Below are 18146 nucleotides of genomic sequence, written 5' to 3'. Positions count from 1 at the left end.
AGCAGATATGGAGTGGGTCTGTTCACAGTGGGCCATTTGGTGTGCTGGAAAGCATATCCATATTGGTACTTAAAGTGGAAATGTGAGTTATAGATCTACGTGAATGCAAGTCTAAGAAGCAGTATATCTGTTCTGTGTGCTATTTCTTTTTTACTTTTGGTTTTGTACATTATCTTCAAACAGCTGAAACACCAATATTTCACAGTGGTTTAGATGGTACAATGATTCTCTACACTATACTCACATGAGTCAGCAGCATACACTACCGTTCAAAAGTTTGGGGTAACTTAGAAATGTCCTTGTTTTTGACAGAATCACTTTTTTGTCCATTAAAATAACATCAAATTGATCAGAAATAGAATGTAGACATTGTTAATGTTGTAAATGACTATTGTAGCTGGAAACGGCAGATTTTTTTATGGAATATCTACATAGGTGTACAAAGGCTCATTATCAGAAACCATCACTCCTGTGTTCCAATGACACGTTGTGTTAGCTAATCCAAGTTTATCATTTTAAAAGACTAATTGATCACTAGAAAACCCTTTTGCAATTATATTTGCACAGCTGAAAACTGTTGTGCTGATTTATTTATTTATTTTTATTTCACATTTATTTAACCAGGTAGGCTAGTTCAGAACAAGTTCTCATTTACAATTGCAACCTGGCCAAGATAAAGCATAGCAGTGTAAACAGACAACAACACAGAGGTACACATGGAGTATACAATAAACAAGTCAATAACACAGTAGAAAAAAAATAAACAATAAAACGTGTCTTCTTTAGACTAGTTGAGATTGAGAATCTGGAGCATCAGCATTTGTGGGTTTGATTACAGGCTCAAAATGGCCAGAAACAAAGGACTTTCTTCTGAAACTCATCAGTCTATTCTTGTTCTGAGTAATGAAGGCTATTCCATGCGAGAAATTGCCAAGGAACTGAAGATCTCGTACAAAGCTGTGTACTACTCCCTTCACAGAACAGCGCAAACTGGCTCTAACCAGAATAGAAAGGAGTGGGAGGCCCCGGTGCACAGCAAGAGGACAAGTACATTAGTGTCTAGTTTGAGAAACAGACGCATCACAAGTCCTCAACTGGCAGCTTCATTAAATATTACCCGCAAAACACCAGTCTCAACGTCAACAGTGAAGAGGCGACTCCGGGATGCTGGTCTTCTAGGCAGAGTTCCCCTGTCCAGTGTCTGGATTCTTTTGCCCATCTTAATATTTTATTTTTATTGGCCAGTCTGAGATATGGCTTTTTCTTTGCAACTCTGCCTAGAAGGCCAGCATCCCGGGGGTTGCCTTTTCACTGTTGACATTGAGCATTTCTTATTAGACAAGTCCAAGTAGTCACTGCCTTCTGTTTGGTGCCCAATGAACAAGGTCATTTCACGTCTCCTTATTATCTCATTCCAGATATTTGATTTGTTACCAGTCAAGGAGACAACACACATTCCCTACGAGCTTGAAGATCCAGTGTCATGTTTACGTGTAAGACCAAGGAGATATGTAATACCATACCCAGATGGACCAACTGACAGAAAAAATGAGCCTTTTGAAGTTTTTCAGGTAACTTCTGCCTTGTTTTCTCTTAACTTGAAGCCTGTTTTCACCTCTCATAAGAATCAGTTACCATTCCGTTACCATGCATTCATCTTCTTAAATTATACATTTCTAAAATAGCCTTTTTGAGGCAAAAAATACATATAGAATAGAAAAATTAAACAGAGACATTCATTAATTTTGAACTCTCTTGTTTGTGATTCTGATATTTCTAGAACCTAGGACTGAAGCTGGCAACTAACTTGGTTATAAGAGTACCTTCCTGCCTAAGTTACAAGGGGAAAGAGTACCATCGCCCCTATGGTGAGATGTCCTCCTTACCACGTCTTTGGTGAATCTTGGGAAATGTATGGTTTTTGTTATTCTAACATAGCTTGTGTTAGGTTCTAAACAACAGAGTAAAAACTATGAAAAGCTCAAGCCAAGTTTATTCAGCCATAGGGTCAGACAGCTGAACAGACAAAGACATAGTCACACAAATCAAATCAAACTTTATTTATCACATGCGCCGAATACAGCAAGTGTAGACCTTACCGTGAAATGCTTACTTGCAAGCCCTTAACCAACAGTGCAGTTCAAGAAGAGTTAAGAAAATATTTACCAAATAAACAAAAAAAAAAAATGATAAAGTAACACAATAACATAACGATAATGAGCTATATACACAGGGTACCGGTACCGAGTTAGTGTGTGCGGGTACAGGTTAGAGGTAATTTATACATGTAGGTAGGGGTGAAGTGACTATGCATAGATAATACGCAGCGAGTAGCAGCAGTGTACCAATCGGATGGGGGGTCAATGTAATAGTCCGGTGGCCAATTGATTAATTGTTCAGCAGTCTTATGGCTTGGGGGTAGAAGCTGTTAAGGAGCCTTTTTGGTCCTAGACTTGGCACTCTGGTACCGCTTTCTGTGCGGTAGCAGAGAAAAGTCTATGACTTGGGTGACTGGAGTCTCTGACAATTTTATGGGCTTTCCTCTGACACCGCCTATTATATAGGTCCTGGATTGCAGGAAGCTTGGCCCCAGTGATGTACTGAAGATGCTGAGAAGTTGCCATACCAGGCGGTGATGCAACCAGTGCTTTCGATGGTGCAGCTGTAGAACTTTTTGAGGATCTGGGGACTCATGCCAAATCTTTTCAGTCTCCTGAGGGGGAAACGGTTTTGTCATGCCCTCTTCACGACTGTCATTGTGTGTTTGGACCATGATCGATCGTTGGTGATGTAGACACCAAGGAACTTGAAACTCTTGACCTGCTCCACTACAGCCCCGTCGATGTTAATGGGGGCATGTTCGGCACCCCCCTTTTCTTGTAGTCCATGATCGGCTCCTTTATCTTGCTCACATTGAGGGAGAGGTTGTTGTCCTGGCACCAGTTCTCTGACGACCTCCCTATAGGCTGTCTCATCGTTGTGATCAGGCCTACCACTGTTGTGTCATCAGCAAACTTAATGATGGTGTTAGAATCGTGTTTGGCCACGCAGTCGTGGCTGAACAGGGAGTACAGGAGGGGACTAAGTACACACCCCTGAGGGGCCCCAGTGTTGAGGATCAGCGTGGTGGATGTGTTATTGCCTACCCTTACCACCACAAATCCATGATCCAGTTACAGATGGAGGTGTTTAGTCCCAGGGTCCTTAGCTTAGTGATGAGTTTTCATGGGCACTATGGTGTTGAACGCTGAAGTGTAGTCAATGAACATCATTCTCACATAGGTGTTCCTTTTTTTCCAGGTGGGAATGGGCAGTGTGGAGTGCGATTGAGATTGCTTCATCTGTGGATCTGTTGGGGCGGTATGCGAATTGGAGTGGGTCTAGGGTATCCGAGAGGATGCTGTTGATGTGAGCCATGACCAGCCTTTCAAAGCACTTCATGGCTACCGACGTGAGTGCTACAGGTGGTAATCATTTAGGCAGCTTACCTTCGCTTCCTTGGGCACAGGGACAATGGTGGTCTGCTTGAAACATGTTGGTATTACAAACTCAGTTAGGGAGAGGTTGAAAATGTCAGTGATGACACTTGTCAGTTGGTCAGTGCATGCTTTGAGTACACGTCCTGGTAGTCCATCTGGACCCGCTGCTTTGTGAATGTTGACCTGTTTAAAGGTCTTGCTCGCATCGGCTACTGAGAGCGTTACCACACAGTCATCCGGAACAGCTGGTGCTCTCGTGCATGCTTCAGTGTTACTTGACTCGAAGCGAGCATTAACAGCATTCAGCTAGTCTGGTTGGCTCACGTCACTGGGCAGCTCGAGTCTGGGTTTTCCTTTGTTGTCCGTAATAGTTTTCAAGCCTTGCCACATTCGACGAGCGTCAGACCCGGTGTAGTAGTATTCAATCTTAATCCTGCATTGACGCTTTGGTTGTTTGATGGTTCGTCTGAGGGCATAGCAGGATTTCTTATAGGCGTCCGGATTAGTGTCCCGCTCCTTGAAAGCGGGACTCTACAGTCCTGTAGAGTAGCATCTGCGCCATCTGACCACTTCCATATTGACCGAGTCACTGGTACTTCCGGCTTTAGTTTTGGCTTGTAAGCAGGAATCAGGAGGATTGAAGTATGGTCAGATATGGCAAATGGAGGGCGGGGGAGAGCTTTGTATGCATCTCAGCGTGTGGAGCAAAGGTAGTCTAGAGTTTTTTTCCCCCCCTCTGGTTGCACATGTAACATGCTGGTAAAAATGTGTTAAAACTGATTTAAGTTTGCCTGCATTAAAGTCCCCGACCACTATGAGCACCGCTTCTGGGTGAGCATTTTCTTGCTTGCTTATGGCCTTATAGTTGGTTGAGTGTGGTCTTAGTGCCAAGATCAGTCTGTGGTGGTAAATAGATGGCTACGAATAATACAGATGAGAACTCTCTTGGTAGATAGTGTGGTCTACAGCTTATCATAAGGTACTCTACCTCAGGCGAGCAATACGTTAAGACCTTAATATTAGACATCGCGCACCAGCTGTTAATGACAAAAAGACACACACCCCTACCCCTTGTCTTACCAAAAGTAGCTTCTCTGTTCTGCCGGTGCAGAAGTGAAACATAATATATTATAGTTCTTAATGTCCCGTTGGTAGGATAATCGTAATCATAGGTCATCCATTTTTATTTTCCAAAGATTACATGTTAGCAAGAAGAATTGATGGAATTGGGAGTTTACTCGCTCGCCTACGGATTCTCAGATGGCAACCTGATCTGCGTCCTCTTTTCCTCTGTCTTTTCTTCATGCAAATGACGGGGATCTCGGTCTGTTCCCAGGAGAGCAGTATATCTTTCTCGTTCGACTCGTTAAAGGAAAAAGTGTCTTCCAGTCCGTGGAGAGTAATCCCAGTTCTGATGTCTAGAAGTTATTTTTGGTCATAAGAGAAGGTAGCAGCAACATTATGTACAAAATAAGTTAAAGCATAAGTTACAAACGCGAAAAAATAAACGAAATCGCACAATCAAATCAAATCAAAGTTTATTTGTCACGTTCGCCGAACAGTGAAATGCTTACTTACAGGCTCTAACCAATAGTGCAAAAAAGGTATTGGGTGAACAATAGGCAAGTAAAGAAATAAAAACAACAGTAAAAAGACACTGAAAAATAATAGTAGTGAGACTATATACAGTAGCGAGGCAATAAAAGTAGCGAGGCTACATACAGACACCGGTTAGTCGGGCTGATTGAGGGCATGTAAAACGTCAGACATCCTCTTCGGCACCACAAGCATTGGTATTTACCCCTTCCTCCTATGCTGGGTCTCCTCCTTACACATCGGAACAGCCAGTTGCTAGACAGAACTTTAGTGATATCTGTTCTTACTCAATTCATCTGACCTGATCTCAGCCCAAATACCTCACTCCTCCCCAACTCACGGCTGTCCTGTTGACTTGTACCAGACTGTGGCCCTTCTCCTTCCCATGGGATTCCTGATGTCTAACAATAACATATTCTCACAGAATGGAAATGTTCTACATTCCCCTCTCTCCCTCAGTGATATGGATATTTCATGTTTGCAAGTTTAGAAGTCAGAACCCATCACCTGATTAAACCAGTCCGAACACTCTACGCATCACCGTTGAAAGCGGCATTCAGTCTGGTTTGACCAGGCTGATTCTAACATGAGAATGACTGTTTTGTTTTAGAAGTATCCTACAGACACTACTCCGATCCTATAGCCGTGTACAACCTTGTGGGTCAAGCTGGACTTGGTGGAGTACCCGGTGATGGATTTAGGGCCGCTCCAGCTCCACCACCCATACAGACAGTTCGTACTTTCTTCCCCGAGACATGGATATGGGATCTTGTGGAAGTTGGGTAAGAGCACTGCACAGTGAGGCTGTTGCCTTATAGATTGGATGGCAGGACATCACAAAAATAATGCTTGTGCATCGTTGAGGCAGAAGGCTGTGTGATGTTATCATTCTGAACGGTCAGATAGTTAGCAACAATGACAAGATGCTGCCATGTGGGGAATAGTCGGTGGCTCGTTTTAGCTCGTTGTATCTTGTTATTGATACCATGTTTTGAGTCATGTCATGTCTATGCTAATATGGCAAAAATTCTTTAGCTAGCCTGTTAAGTCTACCCCCTCCTTTTTCGAACATTCTGTTAAAAATTGCGCAACATTTCAGCGTCCTGCTACTCATGCCAGGAATATAGTATATGCATATGATTAGTATGTGTGGATAGAAAACACTGAAGTTTCTAAAACTGGTTAAATCACGGCTGTGACTATAACAGAGCGTGTGTTTCATCGAAAAGCGCAAGAAAAACTGGTCACTGAAAACTGAAAAAAATATCCATGCGCCACTTGCATGTATTGTTTAAGGGACACCAAATTAAATAGGGCAGAGATTGCAATTCCTACAGCTTCCACACGATGTAGCCAAAAACGTAATTTTCATTGACAAAAATCCTTTGTGTCATGACAAATAGATCCTTCATTCCGTCCAGCATACAGCAATCCATTTTGGGAGAGAGAAAAAGGGACATTGTTTTCTTGAGTAGCTGCTATTGAATACAGATCGCCCAGTGATCAATTTGATCGCTTATTAACGTTTACAAATACCTAAAGTTGGGTTACAAAAGTAGGTTGAAGTGTTTTGTCAAAGAATATAGGCAACTTATATAATTTTAAAAAATGACGTTGCGTGTTGGAAGAGAGCTTTTTTTCCTGAACCAGACAGGCTATACAAATGGATATTTTGGGCATACATGGACGGATTTAATCGGGAAAAAGACCCAATTGTGATGTTTATGGAACATATAGGAGTGCCAACAAAGAATATCATCAAAGGTAATGAATGTGTTATATTTTATTTCTGCGTTTTGTGTAGCGCCGGCTACGCTAATTATTTTGTTTACGTCCCCTTCAGGTATATTGGGGTGTTGCATGCTATCAGATAATAGCTTCTCATGCTTTCGCCGAAAAGCATTTTAAAAATCTGACTTGTTGGCTAGATTCACAACGAGTGTAGCTTTAATTCAATACCCTGCATGTGTGTTTTAATGAACGTTTGAGTTTTAACGAGTACATTTAGCATTTAGCGTAGCACATTTGCATTTCCAGGTGCCTAGTTGAGACGTCTGCGTCTCAAGTAGGATCAACAGGCTAGCTAGCTAACCAACAACTGTAACGATGCATTTGAGATACAACAAGTTCTCATTGTACAAATGTATTTACGTTTTCAATAAACATTTGGAGGCAAAATATAGTTTACTTGTTGTCAACAATCTAAGCCAACACCGTCTGCTTTGCCCCATAGTTGCGTACGTGTCGGTTTTGTTGCAAAACAACCAACCCGCCTATATCAAAACATACATTAGTGGTCCAGATTAGGAACCTGTACCTCATTAAACTGCAGTACAGAGTAGGGGTGCGTGGTGTAAATTTATACATTTTTTACATTCAACATCACTCCGTAAAGGGAAATCTAGTATTCTTTCTACCAAAGATATCTTCATATATTTCAGAATGTTGTGTATCCCTGGAAATAATCAGAATTAATGTAAACATTAGAGTATTGAAAACAAAGCTTGTCCCCAAAAAAATGTTCTCTTGGCACAATTTACCCCACAGTACAGGGTAAGTAAGCTGCCTACACATTTCTGTACTGAACAAAATATTACCACTACCTTTTTAAAACCATAGCTAGGTTTCCCTCCGATTGGGGACAGATTTCCATGCAAATATTTAAAAAACTCTGCATAAAAACAACATGCATATTTGCCCACCAGAGATGTTTCCATCAAATGTACTATATGATGAGATTATTATGGACATTATTTTTATTTGTCAAATGACGGCCAAGCATCGATCATCATGTCACCAGAATAAAACCCTCAATATTTATTGTAAAAGAGCATCAACCTCATCATCATTTTATGAAGTTCTTCATAATTTATTTCATCTGTAGCCTAATACTTTCCCTAGTCGTGGGAGGACCGCATGATTCCAAGTTTTACTTAGATATGATTATTATTATTATTATTATTATTATTATTATTATTATTATTAGATATGGTTATTATATCAATATTTGTGCATAAAAGCGTTTCTACCGCCATTTCTCGCATAATTTGTTTTACTGACACAAAAAGGTCCCACCTTGTCTAGCATATTTATTGGGGTCAACAATTGAACATTTTTACAGACAAATGATCTGTTTCCATCAGGCCATAAATGTTTTTATCCGACGTACTTTATGCGCGCAAGACGGTTGGATGGTAACTTGGTTCATATCTCTCTATTTCCGAAACACAATTCAACACAAACACAACAGCTTTGTCTTTTAAGCGTTTTAAGCATTTTTTAACACAAGTATAAAACCTAACAAACGCTTTGTACTTTAAAAAAAAGAACACTTTTAACACAGGCCAGGCCTGTTACGTCATATCCCAGCGATAACCTCTTGCATTAAGGGTTGGGCGGATTACTTGAAAAATGTAGTCCGTTACAGTACTTGAGAAATAAATTCATCAGCAATGTAATCGATTACTCAAAATGAGTAACGTAATCCGATTGCCTTTTAATTACTTTTGGATTACTTTCACTCCTAACACCAGATATTTTAAAACGTTTAAAAACATTAATCTAATACAGCATTATTTTATTTATTAATGTGAGTATTTCCAAATTGGGAACTAGTGTGCTATCTATTCGATGTAGCTTGTAGAGACCCCAAATTATGTATAGAACAATCTTAATTATCTGCTTTAGATACAAGGATCATGAAACCTATAACACAATAAATTAAAATCTGTTTTTTGGACATAAGTTGCTTGCCACTTTTTCCATGTGGTTTCTTCCTTTACAGACTCCATCAAATGATTACTTCTTACTAAATATTTGGTCAAATTATACGTTTTGTGTATGGGTTCCTAGAAACAAGTGTGCCTCAATTTACCCATTTGGCTAAATGTTTCTATTTTCACTTAGTGGCTTTCTGTTTGACCTTTGACTTCTTTATTACAGGGAATCTGGAACACTAGACATTCCCCTTACAGTCCCAGACACCATCACCACCTGGGAGACAGAGACATTCTGCCTGGCCCCTGGCGGCTTCGGTCTGGCTCCTCCTGTGGAGATCACTGTCTTCCAGCCTTTCTTCCTAGAGCTCACCCTGCCCTACTCCATCATCCGTGGAGAGCATTTTGAGCTGAAGGCCACTGTGTTCAACTACCGGTCCAAGTGCATCATGGTACGGCACTGCATCATGATCATTTCTTGAGTTGTTTCATGAGTTTCTCAAGTTGTATAAAATGTTGTGTTTTGTTGCAGTTTGCCTAGTCAGTGTTTATTTATTTTTATTACACCCAGTGTATCAGTCTTGGGTTTTCCATGTTGTCTTACAAGTGTTCCTCTTGGGCAGGTTTCTGTGACTCCGGCTCCTTCCTTAGACTACACTCTCACACCCCTGAATGATGTCCAGTATTCATCATGCTTGTGTGCCAATGGACGAAAGACCTTCAGTTGGACAATGGCACCCTCTGTCCTGGGTAAGTCACCAGTCTCCATTCAACTGTTCAAACAGCAGAATGGATGTAAATCTGAGTTGTGTACTCTCAGTCAGCGTATTGGATGTTGTGTAACCTGTGTTGTGCTCTGTTTGTTAATGTGTGTGTAGGGGATTTGAATGTGTCCGTTAGTGCAGAGGCTGTCCAGTCCCACACTGCATGTGACAATGAGATTGTGAACGTACCAGAGAGAGGACGTATCGACACAGTTACAAAGAGCCTGCTAGTGAAGGTATGTAGTCTACTGCTGTTATGGAACTTACTGATGTACAGATACCATCTAGTGCCTTTGTTTTCAGTCAATCTCCTCTCCTCTCAGGCAGAGGGAACAGAGAAGACCGACACCCACAACTGGTTGCTGTGTCCAACTGGTCAGTAATGCATGAATGTTGAATGTTCACTTTTATTGAACTGATCTCCATTCATCTTATCATCTGTGTCCACAGGAGAAACTCTGACAGAGGAGGTGGAACTGCAACTCCCCAAGAATGTGGTAGATGGGTCTGATCGAATTTCTCTCTCAGTCCTGGGTAATATACCATTGTATCATTTAGAGGTGTAGTGAGTTTTTTGAGGCATAGTGGTGGGAAAAGCAACCCTTCTCCAGCGATAATGCTGCTGTTTGCTAAAGAGGTCAGTCTTACAGAAGTCCCATGTTTCTCTGTAGGGGACATCCTGGGTCGGGCCCTCAAGAACCTGGATGGACTGCTGCAGATGCCGTATGGGTGTGGAGAGCAGAATATGGCCCTCCTCGCCCCCAATATCTACATACTCGAGTACCTGAGGAACACAGAGCAGCTCACTCCAGCAATTCGAGACAAGGCTAACAAGTTCCTCACTAGTGGTAAGAGTCCCTCAACATATAGATCGTATTGATTAGACACCAAACGGAAGAAAACTGACTGAAACAGGGCTGGATTTGTCCAATCAGAACCTTTTTTTTTTTAATTGAATAACATTTTTTTACGTTTCACCACAGTGTGCCCTAATGACTGTGACCCTGCTATCATGTAAATGATAGAGCTCCAGCAGAGATGACATCACAGTGTCTTATCGAGAGTGCATCACTGACCCAACACATGTAGGGACTTCGGGATGTTTTCCCACTGAAATAATTTGGCCAGAGAATATTGAGAATGCATCCCAAATGGCACACCCAGGGTTGGGGAGTAACTGATTACATCTATAATCTGTTCCTTGTAATCTGATGACCAAAAAAAACAGTCACTGTAATCAGCTACCAGCTAAAATATTGTAATCAGATTACAGATACTTTTCAAAATCTAGATTATTGCCAATTTAAATTCAGAAAGAATGTTTGCTGAAAAACACATTGACACCTTCCTGTTTCCTCAATGACATTCAATTCAGCATTGAAAAGGCTGTTTGAGTTTGTTCCACCTGAGCATGTCTGACCACAAGTCACCAAATGTGTTTGATGGATACTTTATCTTCTATGCTTCTTAAGGGGAAAGTCATCCAAAAGTAACAAAGTAATCAGATTACGTTACTGAGTTTGGGTAATCCACAATTTATGTTACTGATGACAATTATGGACAGGTAACTAGTAACTGTAACGGATTACCTTTTAGAAAGTAATCTACCCTACCCTGCCTATTCCCTACATAGTGCACTTATTTTTTCCTGGCAAAAGTAGTGTACTATATACGGAATAGAGTGCTACTTAGGGCAGACACTCAGTGACTATAAAAAACATTTGGTCACTTTATTGTTCACTCTAAAAACACACCGACAGGTTACCAAAGGCAGCTGAACTACAAGCATTTTGATGGTGCATACAGCACATTTGGACAAGGCTCGGGGAATACTTGGTGAGTATAGTGTTTTTCAACTACTGGTAAACACATTATAACTGTTTGTTTCAATTAAGTATTGACCAATCAAATGGCATTGTCTCTGACAGACCATGGATGTGACATCAGTTCAAATAAGCTGTCATTGCATGTAATGTCAAGCTCTAAGTCATGTTATTGACAACCTTATGTGGGTATTATGACGGGACATTCAAATCTAGTTTTCTTTCCTCAGGCTGACTGCTTTTGTCTTGCGATCCTTTGGCAAAGCACAGTCTTTCATTTATATTGACCCGGCGCAAATGAAAGAGCCCACGAGTTGGTTGGAAAGTCAGCAAGGCAAACATGGGTGTTTTGTCAGATTGGGGAAACTCTTTAATAACAGAATGAAGGTACTTATTGATATCAAATGTATAATTGATAATAAACTGAAGGAAGATGGAAGAAGATGTAGTTGTGTGTCTCATCAGACCAGCCATGAAGTTGTGAATGATGCTTTCAACAGAATTGTAGTTTAATACACATTGTATTATTTTGACATTGTTTTATAGGGTGGGGTGACGGATGAAGTCACACTGACGGCCTACATCACTGCTTCAATGCTGGAGCTCAACATGTCAGTGTCGGTAAGTAGCATCTCCACAAAATATTTTTTATCTGGAAATAGCCAAAGAAATAAGCATAAGAATGGGTGTTACCGTTAGCAGATCTGAGACCAGGCTAACATGTCTCTTAATATGCTGCTCTGTTATTTTGTGCTCCAGGATCCTGTTTTGTACGGCAGTTTGTCTTGCCTGAAGAACTCCACCAGTGATTTGTCCAACACCTACACTACTGCTCTGCTGGCCTACACCTTTACCCTGGCAGGGGACATGGAGACCCGGGCCCAGCTTCTGCAGCACCTGGACACGGTCGCAATACGAGAGAGTGAGACATATCCTTTTTTTGGGGGGGTAGATCAGCTTACAGATAGATTGTAGCTTCCATCAATGTAATTGTCTGCATTATTTCCAATCCCCTATATATTGTTTTGTAAATATATAAAGTACCAGTCAAAAGTTTGGACACACCTACTTATTCAAGGGTTTTTTTTTTGTTGTTGTTATTTTCTACATTGTACAATAATAGTGAAGACGTCTTCAAAGCTGAGGAGTTCACTTCTAGCGGATCGTGTTGATACTAAGTAGAATGTAGAATAATAGTGAAGACATCAAAACTATGAAATAACACGTATGGAATCATGTAGTAACCAAAAAAGTGTTAAACAAATCTAAATATATTTTATATTTGAGATTCTTCAAAGTAGCCACCCTTTGCCTTCATGACAGCTTTGCACTCTTGGCATTCTCTCAACCAGCTTCATGAGGTAATCACCTGGAATGCATTTCAATTAACAGGTGTGCCTTGTTAAAGTACATTTGTGGAATTTCTTTCCTTAATGTGTAGTTTTTTTAATCAATTAGTATATTTAAGTTTAACCACAGTATTTGTTGTATCATATGTTCTGTCTATTCTGGTGGTTTAAACTGAAATTGCAAACAACTTTCTATGGCTTGTTTTAAAAATTGTGATATTTTGGAGATTATTTAATTTTCAAATAACCGAAAGTGAGAGGTTGTAATCTGAATAAAGGGAATAGGCCATTATTGAACATGGGGTGAGACATCCTTACTAATCTGATAGAGAACCAGTTCGGAACTAAGTATAACTTTTGTATGACTGACGCCTTTAGTGAGAGGTTTGATGCTTTGATATTTAATCATTTCTGCCCTCCGAATTCATATTCATTATATACAGTGCCTTCGGGAAGTATTCAGACCCCTTGACTTTCTCCACAGTTTGTTAGGTTACAGCCTTATTCTAAAATTGATTAAATCATTCCCACCCACATCAATCTACACACAATACCCCATAATGAAAAAGCAAAACCAAATGTTTTAATATTTTTGCTGAAGTTAGAAATAGAAATTAATTAAATATCACATTTACATAAGTAGTCAAACCCTTTAATCAGTACTTTGTTGAAGCATGTTTGGCAGCGAGTACAGGCAAGAGTATTCTTGGGTATGACGTTACAATCTTGGCACACCTGTATTTGGGGAGTTTCTAACATTCTTCTCTGCAGATCCTCTCAAGCTCTGTCAGGGTGGATGGGGAGCGTCGCTGCACGGCTATTTTCAGGTCTCTCCAGAGATGTTAGATCGGGTTCAAGTCCGGGCTCTGGCTGGGTCACTCAAGGACATTCAGAGACTTGTCCAGATGCCTCTCTTGCGTGCTTAGGGTCATTGTCCTGTTGGAAGGGGAAACTTCACCCCAGTCTGAGGTCGTGAGCACTCTGGAGCAGGTTTTCATTAAAGACATCTCTGTACTTTGCTCCATTCATCTTTGCCTCGATCCTGACTAGTCTCACAATCCCTGCCGCTGAAAAACATCCCCAAAGCATGATGCTGCCACTACCATGCTTCACCGTATGGATGGTGCCAGGTTTCCTCCAGACGTGACGCTTGGCATTCAGGCCAAAGAGTTCAATCTTGGTTTCATCAGACCAGAGAATCTTGTTTCTCATGGTCTGAGAGTCTTTAGGTGCCTTTTGGCAAACTCCATGCGGGCTGTCATGTGACTTTTACTGAGGAGTGGCTTCCGTCTGGCCACTCTACCATAAAAGCCTGATTGGTGGAGTGCTGCAGAGATGGTTGTCCTTCTAGAAGGTTCTCCCATCTCCACAGAGGAACTCTGGCGTTCTTTCAGAGTCACCATCGGTTTTTTGGTCACCCCCCTGACCAAGGCCCTACTCCCCCGATTGCTCAGTTTGGCCAGGTGGCCAATTAAGAATGATGGAGGTCACTGTGTTCTTGGGGACCTTCAATGCTGCAGACATTTTTTGGTACCCTTCCCCAGATCGGTGCGTCAACACAATCCTGTCTCGGAGCTCTATGGACAATTCCTTCGACCTCATGGCTTGGTTTTAGCTCTGACATGCACTGTCAACTGCGGAACCTACTATAGACAAGTGTGTGCCTTTCCAAATCATGTCCAATCAATTGAATTTACCACTGGTGGAATACAATCAAGTTGTAGAAACATCTCAAGGATGATCAATGTTAACAGGAAGCACCTGAGCTCAATTTGGAGTCTCATAGAAAAGGGTCTGAATACATGCATAAGGTATTTCTGTTTATTTTTAATACATTTGCAAAAATGTCTAAACCTGTTTTCGCTTTGTCATTATGGGGTATTTTGTGTAGATTGCTGTAGTGTAACAACATTTGGAAAAAGTCAAGGGGTCTGAATACTTTCCGAAGCCAAAGTCTGGCTTGCCATTTCAAATAATATTGAATTTATTTTGCTAATAATTTTAAAGACAGGTCACTAGGTATAGGCAAGACCATAAGCAAATAGGTTAACTGGGATATGACTGAAGAGTTAATCAGGGTGATTTACCACAAATAGACAGGTCTTTTCCTTTCCATGGTAGCAAGATCTTATCTATTTTTGCAAACTTTCTATAAACATTTATTTGAGTGAGAATTTCTTTCTTTCTGGATATGTATACCGAGTATATGTTTTTTAGTGGTTACTGGAGGTTGATCTGAAGAATGAGTTCCACATCATCGTCAGACCATTTTATTGGTAAACTACCCAGTAATGTAAAAGTTGTATTTTTTTAGGGATGAAATATGTAATATAGTACACATAATTTGGTTGTAATCCAGAGAGGTTTGTGCTGTCTTGACTTGATTGATCTTACCTGGGCAATGGAGTAATTACAAAAGTGCAAACCATCCGCAAATCTGGCACATTAGTCTCAATTAAATTAGTATTTCAAAGAACTCAGGTGTCTGTCATATTCTGTATAATGATGAATAAGCTAGGCTCTGTCTCTCTCTGTGTGTTCCTCATCCCTCAGGGGGTCTCCTGCACTGGACTCAGACCTCCTCAGAGACCTCAGCCTCCCTGGCAGTGGAGATCAGCTCCTACGTTCTGCTGGCTTCCCTCAGTGCCTCCCCTCTGTCTACCACTGACCTGGGCTATGCCTCCCACATAGTCAGGTGGCTGGTGAGACAGCAGAACGCCTACGGAGGCTTCTCTTCCACACAGGTATACTTCCAAAACACATTTGGTCCGAAATGGCAATCTGTGCTGTGCACTAGTAGTGAGGCATTATTACCTTGATTTCACCACAGGCATGTATGTGCTTCTTGTCATGTCAAGCCAGGTGAAACTAACTTCTGCTGAAATGGAGGCAATAAATAATCATGAATGGATATGAGAAATAGCCACTCTTGAACTGAACTAATGTTAAATGAACCTTTCTGTAAAATGGGATAGCTCCATTCATTTTGAACACATTTGTCTGTTGTTTGTGTTTAGGACACAGTGGTGGCCCTCCAGGCCCTGGCTCTCTACTCCACCAGGGTGTTCAGTAGAGAGGGCACCAGCACAGTGACAGTACAGTCTCCCAGTGGGGGACAGCACCTCTTCAATGTGAACCAAAACAACAAGCTTCTCTACCAGGAGAGTGCGCTGCAGGACACAGAAGGGAAGTACACGGTGGAAGTGAAGGGCAGTGCTTGTGCCTCAGTGCAGGTCAGTGAAGACACTCCTCCCAATCCTATGTTGCAAGATCTGATTTATATATTACTGTGAAGTCCAAACATTTAAGAAGCTTTGTCTGGCTTGATATCTAGTTTATGAAAAGTTTTAAAAAATCAAGCTTGTAAAATGTATATTTTTAGACAACCTTGTTCCCCTGACCACTTCTTCCCTCTTTCCCAGGTGGCGCTCCACTACAACATCCCTACTCCTACTGACAGCACAACGCTCAGCATCCAGGTGAAGACAGAGGTGGACTGCAACAGTAACTCTTTGAGACCCAGAGTAACGCTGAACCTCGAGTCTCAGTAAGAATGAATGACACATTTGCGTTTACTGAAGCTTTATTTCAATCAGGTCATTGATGACACTCCAAAGTGTTATTATAGAGCATGTCTAAAAATGTTTTTGACCCAATTCTATTGGTGTTTTTATGCCTACAGTGCCCTTCGTAATTATTGCGACTAAGAAACATGTTTTTCTTATTTTGGCTCTATAATCCAAAAGTGTGGATTTGAAGTCAGGATATTTACAGGTTAAGTCAGGGTATTTACAGCACTTTTTGTACATAGTCCACCTATTTTAGGACACCAAAAGTATTGGGACAAATTCACTTATGTGTCTTAAATTCACTTATCTTATATATTCACTCTACAAATTCGTTGGATGCATTTTCTGTTGGTTTCAGATTATTTTGTGCCCAATAGAAATGAATGGTAAATAATGTATTGTCATTTTGGAGTCACTTTTATTGGAAATATGAATAGAACATGTTTCTAAAAACGTGCATATTAATGTGGATGCTACCATGATTACAGATAATCCTGAATGAATTGTGAATGATGATGAGTGAGACCGTTACAGACGCACAAATATCATACCCCCAAGACATGCTAACCTCTCACCATTACAATAACAGGGGACGTTGGTAAAAAATAAAAAATGGGGGGGGGGGGGGGGGGGGATATTTTAGCATCTGTAACTTTTGTGTCTGTAATATAGATGTGTTTAGAAAAATATTATATTCTTATTTGTAATTAAAGTTACTCTAAAATGACACAATACATTTCTATTGGGCACAAAATAATATGGAACACAACCAAAACAAACAGCAAATGAATCCAACACATTTGTTGTGACAAGGTTGATGTAGTCATTATATGCTCTGAATATGGGACCAAATACTTAACTTTATACTACTTTAATACACATATGTACATTTATCCTAATAGCCTACATTTGGTCCCCTAAAATGGGGGGACTATGTAGAAAAAATGCTGTAATTTCCAAACAGTTCACCTGGTATGGATGCAAATACACTGAAATTAAAGATGACAGTCTGCACTTTAACCTCATAGTCATTGTTTGTTAAAAAAATGCTTCACTGTCCCAATAATTAGAGGGCACTATATGTATAGGTTATTTAATTTCTAGTTTGTACCTAACAGTAAGAAAACATATCAGGAAACCTGGTATTTTTATTGGTAAAATAATCAAAGTATCCATTCATTAGATTTTTACAAGCACTTGTCAAAATCAAACTTTGATGTCGTGGGCCTCTTTTCTTTCACAGATATTCTGGAAAGGAGCTGACCACCAATATGATTATTGTGGATTTGAAAATGCTGTCTGGATTTGCTCCAGACACAGACTCTTTGGAGAGGGTAAGTTTTTTTTTGTCATAACATACTTTTATGGTGTTACCTGTGGCCTTTTTCCATGTATTGTAGCTCTTGCCTCTTTCACATGAAAATGAACTTTGTTGTCAATGCAAGATGAATAACATGTATGGCATGTCTTCACAGCTGAGGAGGTCATTTCAAGTGGATCGTGTTGATACTGTAGATGATCATGTGTTAATGTACCTGACAGAGGTGAGACCAAAACCATAATATCCATTCTATCTACTTTGCACAACTCTTAGGGCAACATATGTCCATTGTTGTTGTCAAAATAATTGCTTCTTAGAAAATAGCAGATTCTCAAGCAAGAAAATACAGAGCAAGAAAGAGGTTAAACCTGCACAAAAAGTTTAATGTATTCGTTTTTGTTTTAGTGTATGTGGCAAGGATAGGAAAAAATATAATATAAGGCAGCAAAATGTGCAAGGAGTGTGTAGACTTTCACTAGTGACTGTATATATATTTTGATGTACTTGTGGTGACATACAGTGCATTTGG

The 18146-nt window shown here is 40.5% G+C and overlaps 1 protein-coding gene across 3 annotated transcripts in view; it reads left to right on the top strand.

Annotated features, from left to right (window-relative positions):
* LOC139382327 (alpha-2-macroglobulin-like) overlaps positions 1-18146 on the top strand; it is a 563422-nt gene that overhangs the window by 19320 nt on the left and 525956 nt on the right. The window contains exons 16-33 of one of the 3 annotated variants that reach the window (XR_011628628.1): positions 1419-1571; positions 1781-1868; positions 5689-5857; positions 9018-9243; positions 9415-9541; positions 9670-9791; positions 9879-9930; positions 10006-10089; positions 10227-10403; positions 11316-11391; positions 11609-11765; positions 11925-11999; positions 12138-12300; positions 15281-15471; positions 15745-15960; positions 16150-16274; positions 17540-17630; positions 17772-17925. Coding sequence is in view for 2 of the 3 variants with exons in the window: in XM_071126260.1 (XP_070982361.1) it covers positions 1419-1571; positions 1781-1868; positions 5686-5857; positions 9018-9243; positions 9415-9541; positions 9670-9791; positions 9879-9930; positions 10006-10089; positions 10227-10403; positions 11316-11391; positions 11609-11765; positions 11925-11999; positions 12138-12300; positions 15281-15471; positions 15745-15960; positions 16150-16274; positions 17540-17630; positions 17772-17840 (2364 nt within the window). In the remaining variant the exon portion in view is untranslated. Of the gene's footprint in view, positions 1-1418; positions 1572-1780; positions 1869-5685; positions 5858-9017; positions 9244-9414; positions 9542-9669; positions 9792-9878; positions 9931-10005; positions 10090-10226; positions 10404-11315; positions 11392-11608; positions 11766-11924; positions 12000-12137; positions 12301-15280; positions 15472-15744; positions 15961-16149; positions 16275-17539; positions 17631-17771; positions 17926-18146 lie in introns of all 3 variants that reach the window. The other 2 variants (XM_071126260.1, XM_071126261.1) reach the window with 2 other exon arrangements.

Source organism: Oncorhynchus clarkii, chromosome 24 (genome assembly GCF_045791955.1).
Source record: "Oncorhynchus clarkii lewisi isolate Uvic-CL-2024 chromosome 24, UVic_Ocla_1.0, whole genome shotgun sequence".
In the NCBI taxonomy this organism is placed as follows: domain Eukaryota; kingdom Metazoa; phylum Chordata; class Actinopteri; order Salmoniformes; family Salmonidae; genus Oncorhynchus; species Oncorhynchus clarkii.
The sequence above is the reverse complement of the archived record's forward strand: the minus strand, read 5'-3'. Positions and strand labels throughout refer to the sequence as shown.